A 19,059-nucleotide genomic window follows, 5' to 3' on the forward strand; every position below is an offset into this window, starting at 1 on the left:
CCTTTGCCGGAGGGACTCGATGCCACCGAAGCCTGCAGACAAATTGGAAATTCTGTAAATGGCTGCATGCATTAGAGGCTCAAGGACTGGCGATGGATTAATCGATTTTGCTGTTGGGGGGGGCGGGGTGTAATGGAGGTGATGAATTGATGCTTGTTTAAAAAAGAAGAAAAAAACACATTTCTGTAGGAATCGGATGGAGTGTCAGGTTGATTTTTAAAACACGTCCCGTGCGTTGTCATGACAGCACGCCAGGGACCACAAACCCTTTGCATGGAATAGTTGATCCGAGGGGGGGGGGAGTTCAGAAAGCAGCATGTCAACGACAGCGATGGGGGGGGGGGAGCAGAGATGGATCGGCTGCACAAGCAGTCACAAAACCACCTCGCTTCCATTACTCCACATGGCTTATTTCCCCCGAGTTGTGCTGATGTCAGCTCCCACCTGCTGAGAACACATTAGTCAGAGCTCCCCCCCCCCCCGCGCGGAGCGCCACGTGCCTCAAGTCACGCCGTCTACTCGTAGGATTGGTCAAGATGAAGTAGAGGGGGATGCAATAATCATGTTGGGGGGGGGGGGGGGGGGGGGGCTCTGATTGACTCTGCAAGGTGATCCCTTTCAAGTATCCATCACATTTTTGGAGGGTTGAACATTTCTGCTTGAAAAGACGCTCACAGAAACCCCACTGGCAAGTGCTGGATTTACATTAAGACTTCACCGTGTCACGAGCCCCCCCCCCCCCCCCCCCCCCCCCTGTGGCCAGGGTTCACCGCGCGGCGCCGACCGGACTTCCTTTGAGAGCTCCTTTTGGAACCACGCTGCACGTGTTACATGCTTACAGTCTGCAGTGTGAACGTTGCACCTCTCCCCTGTATATCAATGGCCTGACTGAATTAACATTGTGATTTGACATGCTGCATTACTTTGCAGTTTTTACCCTCCCTGACACGCCCCCCCGGTAAGTGGCTGTCGACATGGCCTCATTTCTGCCTGTAGTTTGGGTCCCAGCGGCGTATTTGAACAGAGTAATTAAGCTTTCTTTCTGCAATGGTGGCATTCCTTGTGATCAATACCTACCCTGCAGCATTGGCGTTTGTCTGTGATTAAGATTTGAATATATTGTGCGTATTTACACAGATTCTTTTCATAGGACTTTGCCTTTTTGTTCTCCAGGGGAACAATGTGATGGAGGACCAGGACTTGAGAGAGATTGGCATCACAGACCCGAGCCACAGGAAGAAGATCCTGCATGCATCGCGCTCGTTTCCCAAGGTAACCCGTGGAGACCGAAGATGATCCGGTTGTTTTACATGTATATATGAGTAGATTTTGTCCCGAGGCCAGGCATCAGGGTGTGATTAAGTCCCTCCCTGCAGGTGAAGGCACTGGGCTGTGACGGCAGCAGCTCCCTCTCCTCGTGGCTGGAGAATCTGGGCCTGCACGAGTACCTGCACAACTTCCTGACCAGCGGCTACCGCACTCTGGACTGTGTGAAGAACCTGTGGGAGCTGGAGATTGTCAACGTGAGTCTCTGCGACGTTCAGGGGCCCGCGAGGTGCACCAGAGGGCGAAATTAGTTTGACAAAGTGTTAAAGGGGAAACTCCCAAATCTGCAGGGAAATACACGGAACTTCTTTGGATTCCTGGATTCTTTCCAGGTAGTTTCCAGGGCTTCAAATGAAACCAGTAATTCAATATTTCATCTCTGGAGTGACTGAGCTCAGTCATTGGTTTGGACTTCTGCACCTAAAAAGATCCAAAGTAAATCTAAAGACATTCAGCGCCTCGTTTAGGGGCCTGCAGTCTGAAGCGTGAGCTGCTATTGACACGTTAAGTAGCAGTGTCTGCTTCCTGGGAAGCTTCCAACTTCCAGCCACCTCTGCTTCCTGGTGTTCACCAGATGGTTTCCTGTTTCCTCCAGGTGCTGAAGATCTCCCTGCTCGGTCACAGGAAACGCATCATCGCCTCCTTGGCGGAGAGGCCCTACGAGGAGCCTCCGGTCAAGCCTCCGCGCTTGTCCCAGATCAGGGTGAGCGGCGCCTCCACGAGCCGTGCAAGTCTTGGGTCTTCATTGGACGCCCACACTGACGCTGCCTGCCTTGTCTCCCCCCCCCCCCCCCCACCAGTGCCAAGACCTGCCCGGGTCCCAGACCTCGTCACCCCTTGGTCACATGGAGTCCTACAGCGGGCGCTCAATGGACCCCCTGCTGCCGGCGGGGGAGCCGGGGAGGAAGAGAGTGCCGGATAACGACTACGACGTCACTCAGAGGAGTCGCGGCGAGCAGCACAGAACACACGTACGTTTGGGTCCCCCCCCCCGCCGTCCTCACGCTGCCTTCCTCTGGTGTTCTGTTCTGTAGAATAATATATCCCCCGTACCCTCCCCAGGAGCGGCATGAAGACCGGCACAGAGAGCCCTGTTTGACCCTGCGGCCTCCCAGCCTGGCGGCGTCGTACGCCCCGGTCCAGAACTGGCACCATCAGCCCGAGAAGCTCATCTTTGAGTGCTGCGCCTACGAAGCCAGCGTACGTGCACACCCTGCTTAGCCCCTCCCCCCCTCCGCTGTATTATGGCCACGCGGTTGTTGTCGAACGCACTCACAGTCTCTCTCTCTCTCTCTCTCCGCAGTACCTCGGCTCCATGCTAATCAAGGAGCTCCGGGGCACCGAGTCCACGCAGGACGCCTGTGCCAAAATGCGGGTACGCCGCCACTTTCCTCTCCTCCTCAAATGAGCGAATGCTCCTTAATAATGCTTAATGTCGTCTCCGCCTATGTCCCCGCCCCCACTCCAGAGGTCGACAGAACAAATGAGGAAGGTCCCGACCATCGTCCTTTCCATCACCTACAAGGGTGTGAAGTTCATCGACGCCGCTAATAAGGTGAGGAACATCCCAAGGGGCGGGCTTTATCCGTCTCATCCTAATCTCTTCCGATGCGCTAGAGCTTATTGCCGTTATTTATGGCCTCCACACACCAATCCTCGCGCTGTCCCCCCCGACGTAGAACATCATCGCGGAGCACGAGATCCGCAACATTTCGTGCGCGGCCCAGGACCCGGAGGACTTGTGCACGTTTGCCTACATCACCAAGGACCTGCAGACCAGCCACCACTACTGCCACGTGTTCAGCACAGGAGACGTGGTGAGGACGACGCCGCCGCCGCACCCGACGCCATGTCCTGTCCTCGTCTCCTCAAAAAAGTCCCCAGACACTTAAGGGAAATGCCCGTTTCTTCCCCTTTCTCTCTCTCCGTCTGCGTGTAGAATCTGACCTACGAGATCATACTGACGCTCGGCCAGGCGTTCGAGGTCGCCTATCAGCTGGCTCTGCAGGCCCAGAGGACCAAGCGGCAGCAGAACCTACCGCTGGGACCCGGGTCGGAGGCCAGCCGCCCGGTGCCCAAACCCCGAGGCAGCGTGCGGAAGTCGGCGGTGAGTTGGACGTCGGGGCACGAAACGCCACATGAAGGTTGAAAGAGGAGTAAAAGTAACAATTTGACTGTATACTTTAAATGTGTTTGGGGGTTTTGACTTTAGCATTAAACCATTAAGAGGTGCTCAATATGAATGAGCTAGCTGCACCTCAGGGACCCGGCTGCTGTTCAATGGACTCAACAGTATCGTGTTAAGAATGTTGCGTTTACTGTCACTCGAAATCACCCCTTTGCCTCACACTCCAAAGCTCACAGATCCCACGGCTGGCGTGTCGCGCTTCTCACAACGATCAGTCAGTTTCTCTCCCTTTTCTGCTTTCTGGTCCTTTTTCCTCTCACAATCCTCCATTTGTGTCTCCAACACATTTTCCTCTTTGGGAATATTTATGGCTATCGTTGTGTGTTTGTATACATATAGTATTCATACAAGAGGATAGACTTTTCCTCTTGAGCGTATGAATATTGCTTTTGACTCCGGCGCCCCCTGGTGACGTTTTGGTAGTGATACAAGCTTACGGTCACCTGTATGCACTGAATGGGTAGCAAAATCGTAACTGTACGGATGTTTGGTTCATTTAAATGTACCTGTTTAAAAGTAGAAGTGTAGAGTAAGGCCTTTTTTAAAATGCATTATCACAGGTGATCCCTTGCATTAAGATGCATCATTATTTCATCGTTTGGTTGACCTCTTAGGGTGCATGAGGTTGACGGCCTCTGCTTGTGTTCGCAGAGCGACCTTGCGGAGCAGGAGGGGGACTCTCAGTCCAGGCCCGGCGGCGCCACGTGGCTCGCGGACCCCAAGGAATCAAAGCGCACTATCAGCACCAAGTACGAGACCACCATATTCTGAGTGGAGCCCCTCCTCCTTTCCGAAACCCTGATCCCTGACCTCTGGGCCTGGCCTCACAACTCTCCCTCCCTCTGTGTGCCTTTCACTGTGGCCCCGCCTCTCCCTCCGTGGGGGCGGGACCTCCTGTGCCGCCCCCCCCCCCCGTGTCACTCTACTCCCCATCCGACATCAACACTGTCTGCGAGTGCCTCGCTCCTCCCTCGTAGCACTTATTATTGATTATTAGTGCCACCCTTGTGCTTTTTTTACCCCCCCCCACCCACCCCCCCTGGTATCACTGACCCTTCCAGCCCGCCACTCACCCCTGTTGTTGCTCCCCTCTCTATTTACCTTGCATACTTCCTGAATTCTCTCTACAATGCTTCCTCTTTTTTTCTTTTTTTTCTCCCCCCTCAACGTCCATCTGGTGACTTCTGGTGATGAGCTCTTCTTCTCTTCTTCTCTTGGTGCTTTTCCCGCTCTGTTAGGCGACGGCCACTCTGAGACTTTTCACTCTGATCTCTCAACCCCCGCCCGACTCCTCCCGCTGAGCGCTGAGGGAATCTTGATTTACCGCTGGGGGGGGGGGGGCAAGAACGACCTGCTGCGCCTGGACACGGGAAAACAGGCCGAGTGGTCCCTGGGCTTCTCTTCTCCCGTTGGATTTAAGCCGACTGTTTCTGTTCAGTGGAGTTGTTGAGGTCTTGCTGGGTTCACTGGAGGGGGGAGGGGGGGGGGGGGGGGGTTCAAAGCCAAAGGAGGTCCTGGCACTGTGATAAGCTAATAACGTTAGCATTTTTGGGGGGTATGAAAGGCCAGATTAGGACATGGGACCTCGTGTTAGCTCCTGTCTCAAGCCCGGCTTACTCTCCTCTCTCCTATCAGTCGAGATAACTAAGCACCTTTATCAAATCCCCCAGTTTTGTCTCCTCTTCACAACAAATGCCTTTCTGCCCTGGTCCCGTCAGCATTGCCTCTTGTTTGGCCAATCGCCGCCAGGTTAATATTTCACAGGGCTGCGAGTGAGAATAGTTAATCATTAGCGGAGGGGCGGGCTTATCCGTCACGCCGTTTGTGTCCATTGGTTCTGTGTTGTTGTTTTTAACCTCACTGCTTTTCTGTGTGTGTGTGTGTGTGTGTGTGTATGTGTGTGTGTGTCCCTTCCCTGTAGCTGAACACTGTGCGGCCCCCTCCCAGCCAGTAAGAAAGGACAGGAATGAGCCCAGTTGCATGGTGGGTAGGTTATTTTTTTCGGGATAGTGACCCGCTTCCCACGCATCCACCGGCTGGATCAAGCTCAGGCTGCTCGGGAGACAAAGCGACGCACAAGCTCTCCAAGACGCACGGCCCATCGGACACACACACACACACACACACACACACAGTTCATCTTCCTGTCCATCCACACACAATATTTGTCCCACATTCCGATGCGTTTGTTGTGTTTTGTTCAGAGACTCCTTCAGTCTAGTTTTCTCGTGCTGAGGACCTTGTGACTAAAGGGGAAGTGGCTGAAATGGGGAATATGTGCTTTTTTTCCTTTTTTTTGTGGCAACACAAAGGTACAAACTGTCCAACGGCGACGTGACGCTGTAGGTACACGGTCTTGTAGCGTCTCTGTGTGGCCGCCGGCTCGTCACCCGCAACACGTGACTGTGATAAAACAATGCGATCTCGCACGGGAGGAGCTTTTTAACCAAATTCAAAGGGCAGAGGAACCGACACTACAAAGACTGTTTTAAAATAATATAACGGGTGGTTTTTATTTGATTTGAAAGTTATTTCGTTTCCTGTATGTTTTCATTGTTTTTTTTTTTATTGGACTTTAGTGTGTTCTAATGCTGGAACTTGTTCAGGTGTGGTACACTGCAGCTCCCGCCCTCCTTTGCCTGCTCCCATTGGTTTAGTTCATGTGGACGAGATAATTCGCCAAACCTGCCGTGCAGGCCGGTACGTCTTTTAGGTTTCCGCTGCGGAGCAGAACAACAGGGCACGGCGCGTTTCCGCGTCGACTGACGCCTGCTTGCCTGCATACTCGGGTCGTTTTGATCTAACTGTTGTGTTTGTGGTACGCTGTCAGGCCGGATAAACTCTACGGTACACCGTCTTCAGCTCGGTCCCGTTCCGCTTTTGCACATGGTTGAGGATCAGGAGAGATGTTTGGGGACTAATCTGATGACAAACAATGATGAGAATGAGAATTGTACATGACTCTAGCGGCCTGTATTTTCATACTTGAATGATTTTTGTTTTTATAGATATCTATATATATATAGATATATATATGTATATGTATGTATGTACGTAAGTAATTTTTGACGTTAGTCAAAAGAGAGAATAGGACTATGTCTTATAAAGTTAAACATATCGTGAATAAAATACCCTGTGATTTAAAAAATACATTTAAAAAAAGGCTGATAAAACAATGACTCAGACGAGGGACCTCACTTAAAAAAAAAGATTGTAAATAATCTTGGGCTTCCAGTCTTTTTTTATGATTATTTTTCATAATTGTACAACTAATAAATGGCGCAATTAGAAATGCTGACTTTGACTCTTTATTTGCCCATTTGCTCATCTTGTGTGAAGCGCTGAGCCGCAAGGTTGGCGGTTCGAATCCCGTCTGCTGCATGTCGCATGTCAAAGTGTCCCTGAGCAGCACCCAACCCCTAAAAATGTAAGCCATGGGTTATAATGCAATGCAATGTACGTCGCTTTGGATAAAAGCGTCAGCTAGATGTAGACATGTAATGTCGAATGCTGGTTTGTGGGGCGGACTCCTCACAGCATGCAGTCCGTGTGGTGAGTATATTAATGTAGTTTACAAACATTAAATACAAGGCACTATTTAAAACAGGTTTATGATACTCATTTGTTAACGATATTGGTATTCCCGGGAGGATAAACCCCAGCCTTCTAACTAGAGTCACTTCAGTCACCTTTCGTTTGAACATGTCACATTTTGGCAGTTCGTCCATCTGTGTGCCTGCTCTTGTCCCATTGGCCGCGCCATGGTAACGATCATAGACGTTCGCCGAGTGAGTGGCCACGCCCACCGACTTGCGCGCTAGCGAGCTGACTCACCTGGCTGCAACGGTTTCTCACCTGATACCGGGACGTCTCTTCGTGTGGCTTCACTTCCAGGAGCGGAGCTGCGGTCGGAGGAGGCCAGTGATCCGCGATCCGCCGCTATGGACTGACTTCTGAAAATAGATCTTTTATTTTTGTTTTTGTTTTTACACGCCCCTCCAATCCTGTGGTGAGTCTTCAGGGACTCCTTCTGTCTGAAGCGAGTGTTCCTGCTTTATTCGTGGCTTATGGCGAGAAAGTCGTTTAGTCTATTTTGCTTTTCTAAAAATACAATCCCCTTTCCTGCGCGTGTGACATATTTTGAAATCTTTATAAATGCTTTTATTTTGTAATACTGTAGCAGCAGAGGTTCCAGTATAGTGGCTGGCCGTGTTTGCACAGAGCACATCTTGTGACAGGTGGGAGGGTATAACACACGGCAACGACATAATCCCACGTATAAAACCAGAGTTCTCACTTTTGATCCTCTTTTGAAAGCCAGACATTGATCCATCACTGACTATCTGGTGGCTCAGAGGTGGACTCACAAATATTTACACGTGAAATGTGCACAATACTCCTTTTTTTTAGCGGGGCAGGGTGCCAAGCTAAACATTAATGAAATAGTTCCTTTCTGTTGTGCAACACCCAGCCTTTGTTTACTGTCAATCAGTAAACTACACGGGTGCCCTTGAATACGCAGCTGCACGTATTATAACCACTTTTACATTTGTAATATTGAGGATTCTTAAATAGTTGACGCGGGAGCCGGCAAAGCGACATTCCTGTCCCTTCCAGATCTTGTCTGGGCCGTGGATGCCTCACAGGTGTGTTGCCTGGTGGAGAGGTAGCTCGGACAATTGTCTCTCACTGCGCGGAACTAGCAGGGAGGGACAGTAACGCGCAGCTATTAAAATGTGCAAGTGGCCAGCGGCTGCTTCGTCAGACGGCTTTTGTGTAGCCAGACGACATGCGGGAATGTGGGTGTTGGTGATCAGGTTTTTTTTTTTCACCAACTGTCCCTGCTGTGACACGTCAACAGGACGAGAATGTCATCGCCCATTCGCTGGAGCTCTGGACCCGGGCCATGCGTAATCCCAAGCACTCACTAAAAAGTCCCACTTTTCGGGGGGGGAATGTCTTCTTTGCGTCAAGCGATCGAAGACATTTCGAGTGCGGCATCGCGCCTTTTTCAAAAGCACAGCCACTCCTTTCCAAAAATAAGTGAAACAAGTTTGTTTGTGAGGAGATGTCCGCTGCAATGTACCTTCAGGGTCACTTAGGACACCAAGTTGTGTTCAATGCAAAATAAATCCCTTTCTTCTTTGCAAACATTGCATTTATTTACTTCTTCTCCACCTCGTGTTTATTTCTGTATTTGTGACAATGCTAAACTAACTAAAGCCCCCAAAGTGACAGAATAGTACCGAGGACAAAGCGCCACTTGTCCTGCACCGCTCTGGATTCGCGGACTAATCATTGACCCTGTGAGCCGCTGCCATAAAATGCAGTGCACCACGAGGCCCTGTTCCATAGAAACACGTCCTATACGACTCGCTCATAACGGGGAACCTTAATGCCGGCGCTCTTTTATACGTTCAATCAAATGTTCTCTGAGATATGAGAACAATGAGGCGGCTTCCAGGAAACACACCTGAAGCCGACTGGGCTTCTGTGTGATGAATAAGCCATATAACAGGTTGTAAAGCTGTTGTCTCGGGATGCAGCATATTCCGTCCGCGTGACCTATTTTTTGGGGGGGGGGGCGGAAAGCTTTCCTCATCAAATGTACAGGTATAATAGACTGGAAACACCTGTTGTCGCTCACACGTTGTGTATGTCTTATTCACCAACAGAGATGTTCTTTAAAGAAAAGCAGCAAATAAGCTTCTGGTCACTCTGGACCATATTGCTCATGTTGCACACCAGGAAACGATAGTTTACTGTCCTGTGTGAACATGTCAGCAAGAAAAACCTGTTTAAATGTCCTTGAGCTTATTTACATAATTGTTCTTTTCAACGTGTCAGTGAGAATACATTCAAGGTTTTGACAGCTATTGCATGATGAGGATCCTTTAGCTAGCGGCTGTATTTCATGGCATTTATTTATCACATAGTCAAAAGATTTGACATTTATAGTTGTTGCTGTAATGTTTACAAACTCATTTAAAAAAAAAAATAGTTAAAAAAATAATTTAATGATAAATACTAGGGCTGATGTGTCAGCATGTTGTCCTGTACAGCACGGGAACTTCTCAGTGAAGCAAATGATCAGCTCAGTGCGATCAGTGCGATCAACAAACAGGATCCATTCTCTCAATCCGCCACTCAAAGAGGCGGCGGACCCCCTCCGTCTTCTGGCCCGATCACAAGAAATCCTTCACGCCGTCAGCTGTGACTGTTTTTGTTTAAGAGACAGATAGCCACTCAGCCATGTTATTATCACTTCCACTTTCAGACTTAGACAAAAATAACTGTTTTGCTCATTTCCAGGTCCAGTTTTTGGACGTTTCGATGGGGAACTGCTTCGCCAAGCAACAGTCTAGTTCCACGTTTACTTCCTTTCAGCCGTCGGCATTCACACACGGCAATAAACTAATAAACTACGGGCCCCTACGGATGCGTCACCGCGTTTGGTGTGCGTCGTCTCTCGTGTGCCAGTTCTGCAATAACTCGGCGAGGTCACTTTACGTTTTTTGTGTGAAGAAACAAAAGGCAAACTTCATCTGACTCCAGCATTCTCACATTCTCCAAATTCTTCCTCAGACTTTATTTCTCGAAGCGAGCGTAACCCGACCAGCAGAGGGGCCGCGACACACCAGGGGTCATCTCCTCCACCCTCTCGCCTGTGCAATGCCGAAGAGCGACACGTGGCCAGGCGGCGTTGCCATGGAACCCTTGAGCAATTTGGACAGTGCCGGCAGCTGCGACAGCGTGATCAGCGTTAACTCCGGCTACGTGAGTGCTGCTGCAGAACCCGCCTCAGCCTTTTCCGGGTCCTACCTCCTTCATCGCATAACACGTTCGTCACTGTCGAAATAGAGAACAGAGATTGGTGCCTCAAGCTGTGAGGACGTCTGCGTAAACACAAGAGTGGATGGGAGGAAGTGAGTGTTTTGAGAGTGGGGGGTGGGGACGTACACTCAAGAGGGTTTCGGGCGGGCGTTCAGCTGGACACCTTTGACCCGTCCTTCCTGTCTTGAGTCTCTACGGCCGCGTGGAGGGTTGAGTGGAGGAGCGAGGGAGTCGATGAGTGGAGAAACTGTGTGCAGATTTTAAATGCGGCCTCTTGTTCTTGCGTGCAGAGTCAAGACAGCATGGAGCACCTATCTCCAGAAGAGAGGGCGTGCCTCATGTTTTTTGAGGAGACGATCGAAGCTCTGGAGGTGCAGGAGGACAGCGGATTATCCAATGATGAACCAGATAACATTTTTCTTGCAGGCCCGGAAGTAAATGGTATGAATTATGCGTTCTTAGTTGATTACGTACAGCGTGTACACTGGCACATTTTTTTTACCAGAGAAACGGCAACACTAATCACAGGTTTTCTTTCTCAGGTGTTCCCAGTTTGAAGTCTAATGTGTGCAACAAGGACCATACCGCAAAGCCAGGATCCAAAGTCTTCTCCATCCAAGACCGAGCTGAGCATCCCGCTCCAAATCACAGCACAGAACCACAGTCCTTTCTGACTTCTGCGGCCAACGCGAACGATCTGGAAACACCGATGCACCCGGTGAGTCCACCCAAACCTGCGGTCACCGCATCGACGTCAGCTTCTCAGGTGTGTGTGGACAAGGAAGGAGATGGACATCCTGTGTTTGTCTCAAGGGCCGGTCCTCGCCCCGGTGTGTCCGATGAGGCCTCTGAGATCGATGTGGGTGTGATCCCCCCTCCCTCAGACTTCATGGATCAGCCGGGCACTCCTCCGCGGCCGCAGGAAGTAGAAGAACCTCCTCCCCCCGCGAGGATATCCAACGAGGAGCCAGGAGGCCCCTTGGATTTGAAGCCACAGCCTCCCGAGAGCACCCAGGAGCCTCCAAAAAAGCCTCCAAAACTGAGTCTACCAGCCCGCAGCCCATGTCTCCTAATGAGTCCTCCTCCAGTGGCTGAGCCCAGAAGTCCACCTGTCGTGGCCCCTAAGCCCAAGAAGCTCCCCGCCAACATTGTTCTGAAGTCACACAAGGCGGCAGTGGATGTCCATTCGGAACATATGGTGCACAATAGCGGCGACCGGCACATGCCGGACCCCCAGAGGGCCCGCATTGAGGCCCTCAGAAAGCTCGGCCTGCTACCTGCTGAGGCCGATCCAGGCCACATCCTTTCTCCCAAATCCAGAAGTTCGTGGTCGGCTCCCCTTTCTCCGATCAGCCCGAGACCCCCGCTCACGCCACCGTACGGCCGCGTCAGCAGTTCACCCACGGCCCGCGCACCCCCCCAGTCCCCGGCTGCCGCGCCACCACCAGCTGCCTCCACAGCACCCGCGGTCCAGCCCGCTGAGGGCGTGCCGGCGCCGCCGCCTGCTTTCAGCGACTCCGTCAGACCTCTGCCATCGGGCAGCAAACTGCGCGCTGACGGAGGTGCCGAGGCCGCGGCTGACGCGAGAGCGCCCACGCCGCCTCACGCCTCCCCTGCCCCGGTCAGGCAACAAGCCACGCCCAAGGTCGCGCGGGCCAAATCGGCCACCCTGGAGCGCTGCGGCCTGGGTCTGAGCAGCCACGCGGCTGGTCAGGACGCCGCCGGCCCGCCATACCGAAGCAGGGCGCGGCCGGCTTCCCTGGGGGGTCTGAACGAATTCGCGAGTGCAGGGACGGAGGCCTCGGCGGCCCACAGCGCCCCTCAGCACGTCGGGGAAGCCACTTCCCAGAAGCTGCGTCGGTCGCAAGGCGTCAGTGTGCTGATCTGCCCCCGCGCAGAGAATGAGGGGGACCGCCGCCAGGCCCTGAAGAAGCTGGGGCTGCTCAGGGACTGAGGCCTCGTTTCGGTACCACTTCAGGTGCTTTATTTAAAAGGAACACGGGATACAGGATTGATGAAAGCAACACAACACATTATTTCAGTGGATCTTATTCAGCATAACATGTCCATCACTTGCATCTACTTGCTGCTCATATGCAGCCAGATGTAAGATGTTTTACGTCGGTGGAAACCTGTCAAACAACAACTTCTTAAATTTTCACTGTGGTTTTTAAATTAAAAATACTGTTACTTTCAGAAGCTATTTTGTCATTTTAATGTTTCTCATTGAATGTCTGCTTTTAACAGCGACACTACTTTGAGGCAGTTTCTCCTTTTTAGATACTCATAAGGTCACCTTCCCTTTTCAGCTCTGTGGATGTTTTTTATACTCAACATCTCAAACCTGTTTGGCTCAGTTCCCTTTTTTTTATCTAAATGCTTTTGCATCTAATACCCAGGGTGTTGGTTACATCCATTAAAAGGTCCAGGACAGCATGTCCTGCATATCAACATTCCTTACTGTTACTCACAGCACAAGTCAGTGGCCACTAGAAATCTGAAATGTGCAGTTTGCATAGTGACGTATTTTTTGTTTGTTACACGCACTTTAACTATTTATTATCATAAACGGCTGACTTTGTTGACCTCAAGTCACAAACATCTTTCACGCGCTTGAACCAGGTCTTATTATTTGCGCCGCAGTTTAGAGCTTTTATGCAACACCTTTGCGGCTCATTAACATTTGCGAGCACTGAGACACTGTTTTCCAGCGCTGCAGGCTTTTAGGAGACAAGTAGATCTGTCTGTAGAACATTAAGCCGAAAGATATATCTCTGAAAAAATGTTAACAGATAGATTTGCCCTCCAGGACATGTATTTGAAAATATATTATTTCTCTATTTTTGGAATAGAACACAGACTTTATAGATAATTGCGGGGGGGGGGGGGGCTGCCACATCCAAACATCACCGGTATTTTTCCGCGGGATCGGGGACGGGGGGGGGGGGCAGTGTAATATGTACGAACTGATAAAAATGACTTTATCTACTCTATACATGGGCGTGTCTTGTCTGTGAGACTGACACTGAGTCAGCGCCAAGCGCACACCTTTTGTTGTCTCGATCACACCCTGGGTTAAAAATAAACAACTGTTTTCTCTGTGAATCTTAGCACGTCTTAAGGAAGTGAATACCTGACTATTTGTTGTTCTGAATATGTTTAAAGATCATTTACACTAAAGATTAAGACTGTTCAATTTACTTTTAAGATACCAGAAGCTTGTTGTGAGTAAGTTATCGTTGGTGTGTTGCAGTCTAATGAATTGAGTTCATAGTGAACATCCTCTTTCCCCATAAAGCCAAAAGAAGAGGAAGCAGCAAAAGCTGTCAGCATAACAGGGGCTGCTCGGAGGCATGTTGGCATGTGAGCCATCTTTCTGTCTGCACAATCGACTGAGTAGGACTGAGTGACTGTACCGGTTGCCTTCACCTCAAAAAAATAAGTCATTGGAAGAACTCAATTTGTGCCCAGGATTTCCATCCAATACATATGTGTAGACATAACTCAATCTAAGAACATCCATGAAAAAACTCATTTTGATCAAATACTTCTAAAGCATAATTTTTTCATTACAAAACGTTTTTATTTGATTTGACCCCTATTAAAGACACATGAAACATAACGTAATTCAGGTGTATTTAATGCAAATGCAAATGCAAATGCTCATGAGCATCCAATACAACAAATACATTGTACAGTGCATTGTGTGTTTCAATTACTGATGATGTAAATGAATATCAACCTCAAATCACAATCCAAACATCGCATTCCTTCCACATGCATAATTCTATAAAAGGAGAACAGGATGATTAGCACACATCTCACCAAACAAATGACAGTGAAAACATCAGATTGTGTCAGCATTGAGCCTATTACTACTATCATAAAGAGGTTGCCTCAAGAGCCTTGGTGATGCTGAGCAAACTATAAAATAGGAGATAAATGTATTAGAGAAGTGAAATGCTGAAACACTCCAAATGTTGGCTTTAACTTCTCTCTGGTCTGTAGCTAACTAACGTTAGCTTGGATGCTGCAGAATTTCCCTGGTTTCACTTATTAAAGAACGTTTCACAACTTGTGTGCAAGCGTTATTTAATAGAGAGTTACATTTTACACTACAAAAAAACATAGTTACTTACCAAATAAATGACTTTCACCCGAGCTAGAGATAATGATGACGTTGCAGCCAGTTTCAATCAGCAAAAAAGGCAGAACTACGCTAAAAGCGCACATGCGCAAACGGTAGTCCTCAATTAATTAATTAATTTGAGTTGACACATACACGTTTTTACCTAAACAAATTTCATAAGTGAAACTTATAAACAATATTATGTTGCTGCTACTGATTATATATGTGTACCCTTTAATACAGTGATTCTCATCTGGTGGCTCGCCGTTAGCAAACCGTTAGCACCCCCCCCCCCCCCCCCCCTCCTCGATTTGGGTCGCGGCTTGTCATTAAGGGGTGATGGTGGGTCCCGGGGCCAGACCAGTTGAGAACCACTGCTTTAATAGATATGTTCACATAAAGCACCATTTAAAATTGTCACATCTAAGAAGGGCTTGAATCATTTTTTGGAGTGCCCGCCCTGCAAGGCCCCATAGATCACCTGCTATGATGGACGGATACCTAGACTGATAACAACAGGACGTTCCAAAGACATATGATGGGGTCTGGAAAATAATAGACGTTTAGCCTTTTAATAATACCTAGCAACACTTGAGGATGCTGCAAGACTGGTGGGTTTATGAGGTAGAACTGTGCTTATGATAATAGATTTGAATAATTAATTTAAAAAAAATGTTAGTGCAGGTTTCTAAACCACTAGTGTAAACACCTGTTAATCAGGAGGTTGTCAAACATACGTGAGGCTCCGGGGCTAAAGGCAACAGGTGGGTGCTGCTGTCGACATTTTCCTCTAATCTGAGTCTTAACCCCATCCAGTTATTCCTGCTACTTCTAGACTAAAACCCAACACACGCACTAACCCGAGTGGCGGAGGGAGACCGAACCAGGAAGTTTAGCAACACGAGGACGGAGGTGCTGTGGATCCATCGAAGGTAACTTTTGGTCGTCATTACTCAAATATGGTTTTAAACTCGAACGGTTTGAGTGTGATTTACACCTTCCGCAACTATAATAAATGTCACATAAAAAAACCAGAACTTGCTTGAAAATCATTACATTTTTAAATGTTCTTCAGTATAAAAGTAATCCTCTACATTCATCGGCAGCTTGCAAACATCAACTTTTCCCAAATGTGAACATACTGTATTTCTGCTTGAATAAATAGGGCTCAGGTTATAGCCGACAGAAAGCTGAATAATGGACTACAGTTGGCGACATTCCAATCCAGTATCACCCCTTAATGCAGGGGTGTCAAACTCATTTCAGGTTTGGGCCAGATACTGCCGACTTCGACCCAACGCGGGCCACTGACGATCGGCGTGAACGGGGGGGGTGGCGCTGGCGGTCCGACCGACGGTTCGACCGACGGTTCGCTGACGTCAGGACGTATGCACTCCAGTGGATGTTGATTACTCTGCGATCTTCTTAAACTGTCGGTTAATATCGGTTAATGAACTTTTCTCCTCTTGTTACCCTGGTAACCGCTGTCATTGCAGACGGTTGCGTCAATTCTTACTGTGAAAATCTACGTACTTCCGGTTTAGCGGCACCGCTTTGTATTTTCATTTTATGGGAAAAAACACACAAAAAAATTAACGAAGTAAAAAGTTGTTGGTATGGTTTTTTACGCGGGCCCTCGAATGCGCGACGACACACGGAGAGTGCATTGTGGGATTTGTAGTATTATGGTGAAGCGTGCGATATACCGGCGGGCCAGCTCTAATAGTAAATAAATTTGATCATGTGAGCCAAAGATAATTCATTCACGGGCCGGATATGGCCCGCAGGCCATGAGTTTGAAACATGTGCCTCAATGTGTATTTGAATAACAGCAGGCTCAAATAGAGACCACTAGGGGGCGGTCTAGTTTCATGTGTGCACACCAGAGCAACCAGTATACACTCACCGGCCACTTTATTAGGTACACCTGTCCAACTGCTCGTTAACACTTAATTTCTAAGCAGCCAATCACATGGCGGCAACTCAGTGCATTTAGGCATGTAGACATTGTCAAGACAATCTCCTGCAGTTCAAACCGAGCATCAGTATGGGGAAGAAAGGTGATTTGAGTGACTTTGAACGTGGCATGATTGTTGGTGCCAGAAGGGCTGGTCTGAGTATTTCAGAAACTGCTAATCTACTGGGATTTTCACGCACAACCATCTCTAGGGTTTACAGAGAATGGTCCGAAAAAGAAAAAACATCCAGTGAGCGGCAGTTCTGTGGGCGGAAATGCCTTGTTGATGCCAGAGGTCAGAGGAGAATGGCCAGACTGGTTCGAGCTGATAGAAGGGCAACAGTGACTCAAATAACCACCCGTTACAACCAAGGTGGGCATAAGAGCATCTCTGAACGCACAGTACGTCGAACTTTGAGGCAGATGGGCTACAGCAGCAGAAGACCACACCGGGTGCCACTCCTTTCAGCTAAGAACAGGAAACTGAGGCTACAATTTGCACAAGCTCATCGAAATTGGACAATAGAAGATTGGAAAAACGTTGCCTGGTCTGATGAGTCTCGATTTCTGTTGCGACATTCGGATGGTAGGGTCAGAATTTGGCGTCTACAACATGAAAGCATGGATCCATCCTGCCTTGTATCAACGGTTCAGGCTGGTGGTGGTGGTGTCATGGTGTGGGGAATATTTTCTTGGCACTCTTTGGGCCCCTTGGTACCAATTAAGCATCGTTGCAACGCCACAGCCTACCTGAGTACTGTTGCTGACCATGTCCATCCCTTTATGAACACAATGTACCCAACTTCTGATGGCTACTTTCAGCAGGATAAAGCGCCATGTCATAAAGCTGGAATCATCTCAGACTGGTTTCTTGAACATGACAATGAGTTCGCTGTACTCAAATGGCCTCCACAATCACCAGATCTCAATCCAATAGAGCATCTTTGGGATGTGGTGGAACGGGAGATTCGCATCATGGATGTGCAGCCGACAAATCTGCGGCAACTGTGTGATGCCATCATGTCAATATGGACCAAACTCCCTGAGGAATGCTTCCAGCACCTTGTTGAATCTATGCCACGAAGAATTGAGGCAGTTCTGAAGGCAAAAGGGGGTCCAACCCGTTACTAGCATGGGGTACCTAATAAAGTGGCCGGTGAGTGTAGTTTATTGGTAGCTTGAAACGATGCACGTGCAGACACAGTGTTCTCTGACGTCACATGCCCGTGAATTCGCTGCGAGTGGCATGATAACTGTCTTTTGTTTGCAGACTCTTCATCTTTTCTTCATGGGTTAAAATCTTGAAAAAAAAAAACGATTTGTTGTTAAACTCGAAGATATGATTTCAGCTGATTGGTTGTAGATTTGCTTTGCATTCACTAAATCAAATTACATTTTGATATAATAATTGTATCATCAGCCTTGCATGAAAAATAAAATTAGGAAAGTTTAGTCAGTTTTACATTTTAAATTGGCCCAGAGGGAAATACGTTTTGGCAAAAATGCAGGACAGGACCTTTAATTTCCTTCTGAAACTTTTATTAATTTAGTCCGGGGGGAAATAATCTTTTTTTTTTTTTTACTGTTATTTCCTCTAATGCTCATGAGGTTACATCAGTCCAGAGCTTAAGTTTTCTTTTTTTAAATCTTTCCAAAGAGAAAAGTCAATGTCTTGACTTGTTTTTTTTCCAGAGGAAATGATTCAGGTCAACAGTATTTGCAGATAATGTGGGCGATTTTCCGATATTCGTACTCGCCTTAGAGTTACAATGACCCTTAGCGGGCCGGGGATAGTTTGATTGTGATTGAAAGTTTTCATGGCCTAGAATCTCAACATTATTGTGTACTCTTTTTTTTTAACACCTGAACCTCCACGAAGCCCCTTGGAGGCCCTCCCTGTAATTGGAGCAGGTACAGAAGGCGTAGCTGCACTATCAGGCGAGACAGTGAGCTCATGGGACTTCCCAGCGCAGAGCCTCCTCCCAGTGGGCCGGGAGGGGGCGGGGGGGGGGGGTTCAACACGCCATCATGTCGTCGCAGGGGGTTTGCTTAAATGATATGTGCCCCCCCGTGTGGGGAGAGCTCTGAGAGGCAGTGAGCGCCGTCCTACAGCTCAGCTGTGGGCCCATGATTGATACGCCGAGTGATCCGGGATCAATGGGTACGGGTTAAACTAGGGATCTTAAACGGGACAACGTCCCTCTCGTGTCTCGTCTGATCTCTATGATTTCACTTGTCTGCACGCGCGCACACACAGGCTCACACACACACACACACACACAGCAGATATTGTTCCCACACAGGCCTGTTTCCCCTGCAGCAGTGAGGCCTGTCTGTGTCTCGTCTACCTCCAGCATTGAAACTCAGGCAACGCGACCTGGGGTCGAGCGAAACAAGCGCTCACAATCCCCGGGGGTTGCCGTGGCGATAACGCTCATTAGAACTCATCTGACACTTCCAGTGCTGCGATGTTACAAACACAAAGCCGAGCCAGGGGCCACTCGGGGTATGCGTCTTTTCGGTTCCCCTGACCTTTCTGCCGAGTTGATCCTCCCCCCCCCTCGCTCCGTTAGTGCCAGTGACTGAGGCACGCGGTCGGGAGGCATTCCTGGGGCAAGCCCACAG

At 49.0% G+C, this 19,059-nt stretch overlaps 2 protein-coding genes across 7 annotated transcripts; both read left to right on the top strand.

Annotated features, from left to right (window-relative positions):
• The first annotated feature begins 782 nt into the window (after nt 1-782).
• Nucleotides 783-6,812, top strand: LOC119221928 (ankyrin repeat and SAM domain-containing protein 1A). 4 transcript variants are annotated; one of them, XM_062562747.1, is made up of 11 exons: nt 783-1,272; nt 1,377-1,523; nt 1,922-2,029; nt 2,127-2,297; nt 2,389-2,526; nt 2,630-2,701; nt 2,795-2,881; nt 3,006-3,143; nt 3,266-3,433; nt 4,166-4,263; nt 5,436-6,812. In XM_062562747.1, exons 1-11 carry the CDS (start codon nt 1,186-1,188, stop codon nt 5,437-5,439), a joined length of 1,218 nt encoding a protein of 405 aa, XP_062418731.1. In that variant the 5' UTR covers nt 783-1,185; the 3' UTR covers nt 5,440-6,812. The 4 variants fall into 4 exon arrangements, with proteins under 4 accessions (XP_062418731.1, XP_062418729.1, XP_062418732.1 ...); XM_062562745.1 differs by lacking the exon at nt 5,436-6,812 and adding an exon at nt 4,753-4,994; XM_062562748.1 differs by lacking the exon at nt 4,166-4,263.
• Nucleotides 6,813-6,919: 107 nt separating this feature from the next.
• Nucleotides 6,920-13,239, top strand: LOC119221927 (specifically androgen-regulated gene protein). Of its 3 annotated transcripts, none has more exons than XM_037478134.2 (4): nt 6,920-7,523; nt 10,100-10,291; nt 10,639-10,789; nt 10,891-13,239. In XM_037478134.2, exons 2-4 carry the CDS (start codon nt 10,187-10,189, stop codon nt 12,300-12,302), a joined length of 1,668 nt encoding a protein of 555 aa, XP_037334031.2. In that variant the 5' UTR covers nt 6,920-7,523; nt 10,100-10,186; the 3' UTR covers nt 12,303-13,239. The 3 variants fall into 3 exon arrangements, with proteins under 3 accessions (XP_037334031.2, XP_062418720.1, XP_037334033.2); XM_062562736.1 differs by lacking the exon at nt 6,920-7,523 and adding an exon at nt 9,485-10,014; XM_037478136.2 differs by lacking the exons at nt 6,920-7,523; nt 10,100-10,291 and adding an exon at nt 10,324-10,440.
• The last annotated feature ends 5,820 nt before the right edge of the window (nt 13,240-19,059 follow it).

Source organism: Pungitius pungitius, chromosome 1 (genome assembly GCF_949316345.1).
Source record: "Pungitius pungitius chromosome 1, fPunPun2.1, whole genome shotgun sequence".
In the NCBI taxonomy this organism is placed as follows: Eukaryota; Metazoa; Chordata; class Actinopteri; order Perciformes; family Gasterosteidae; genus Pungitius; species Pungitius pungitius.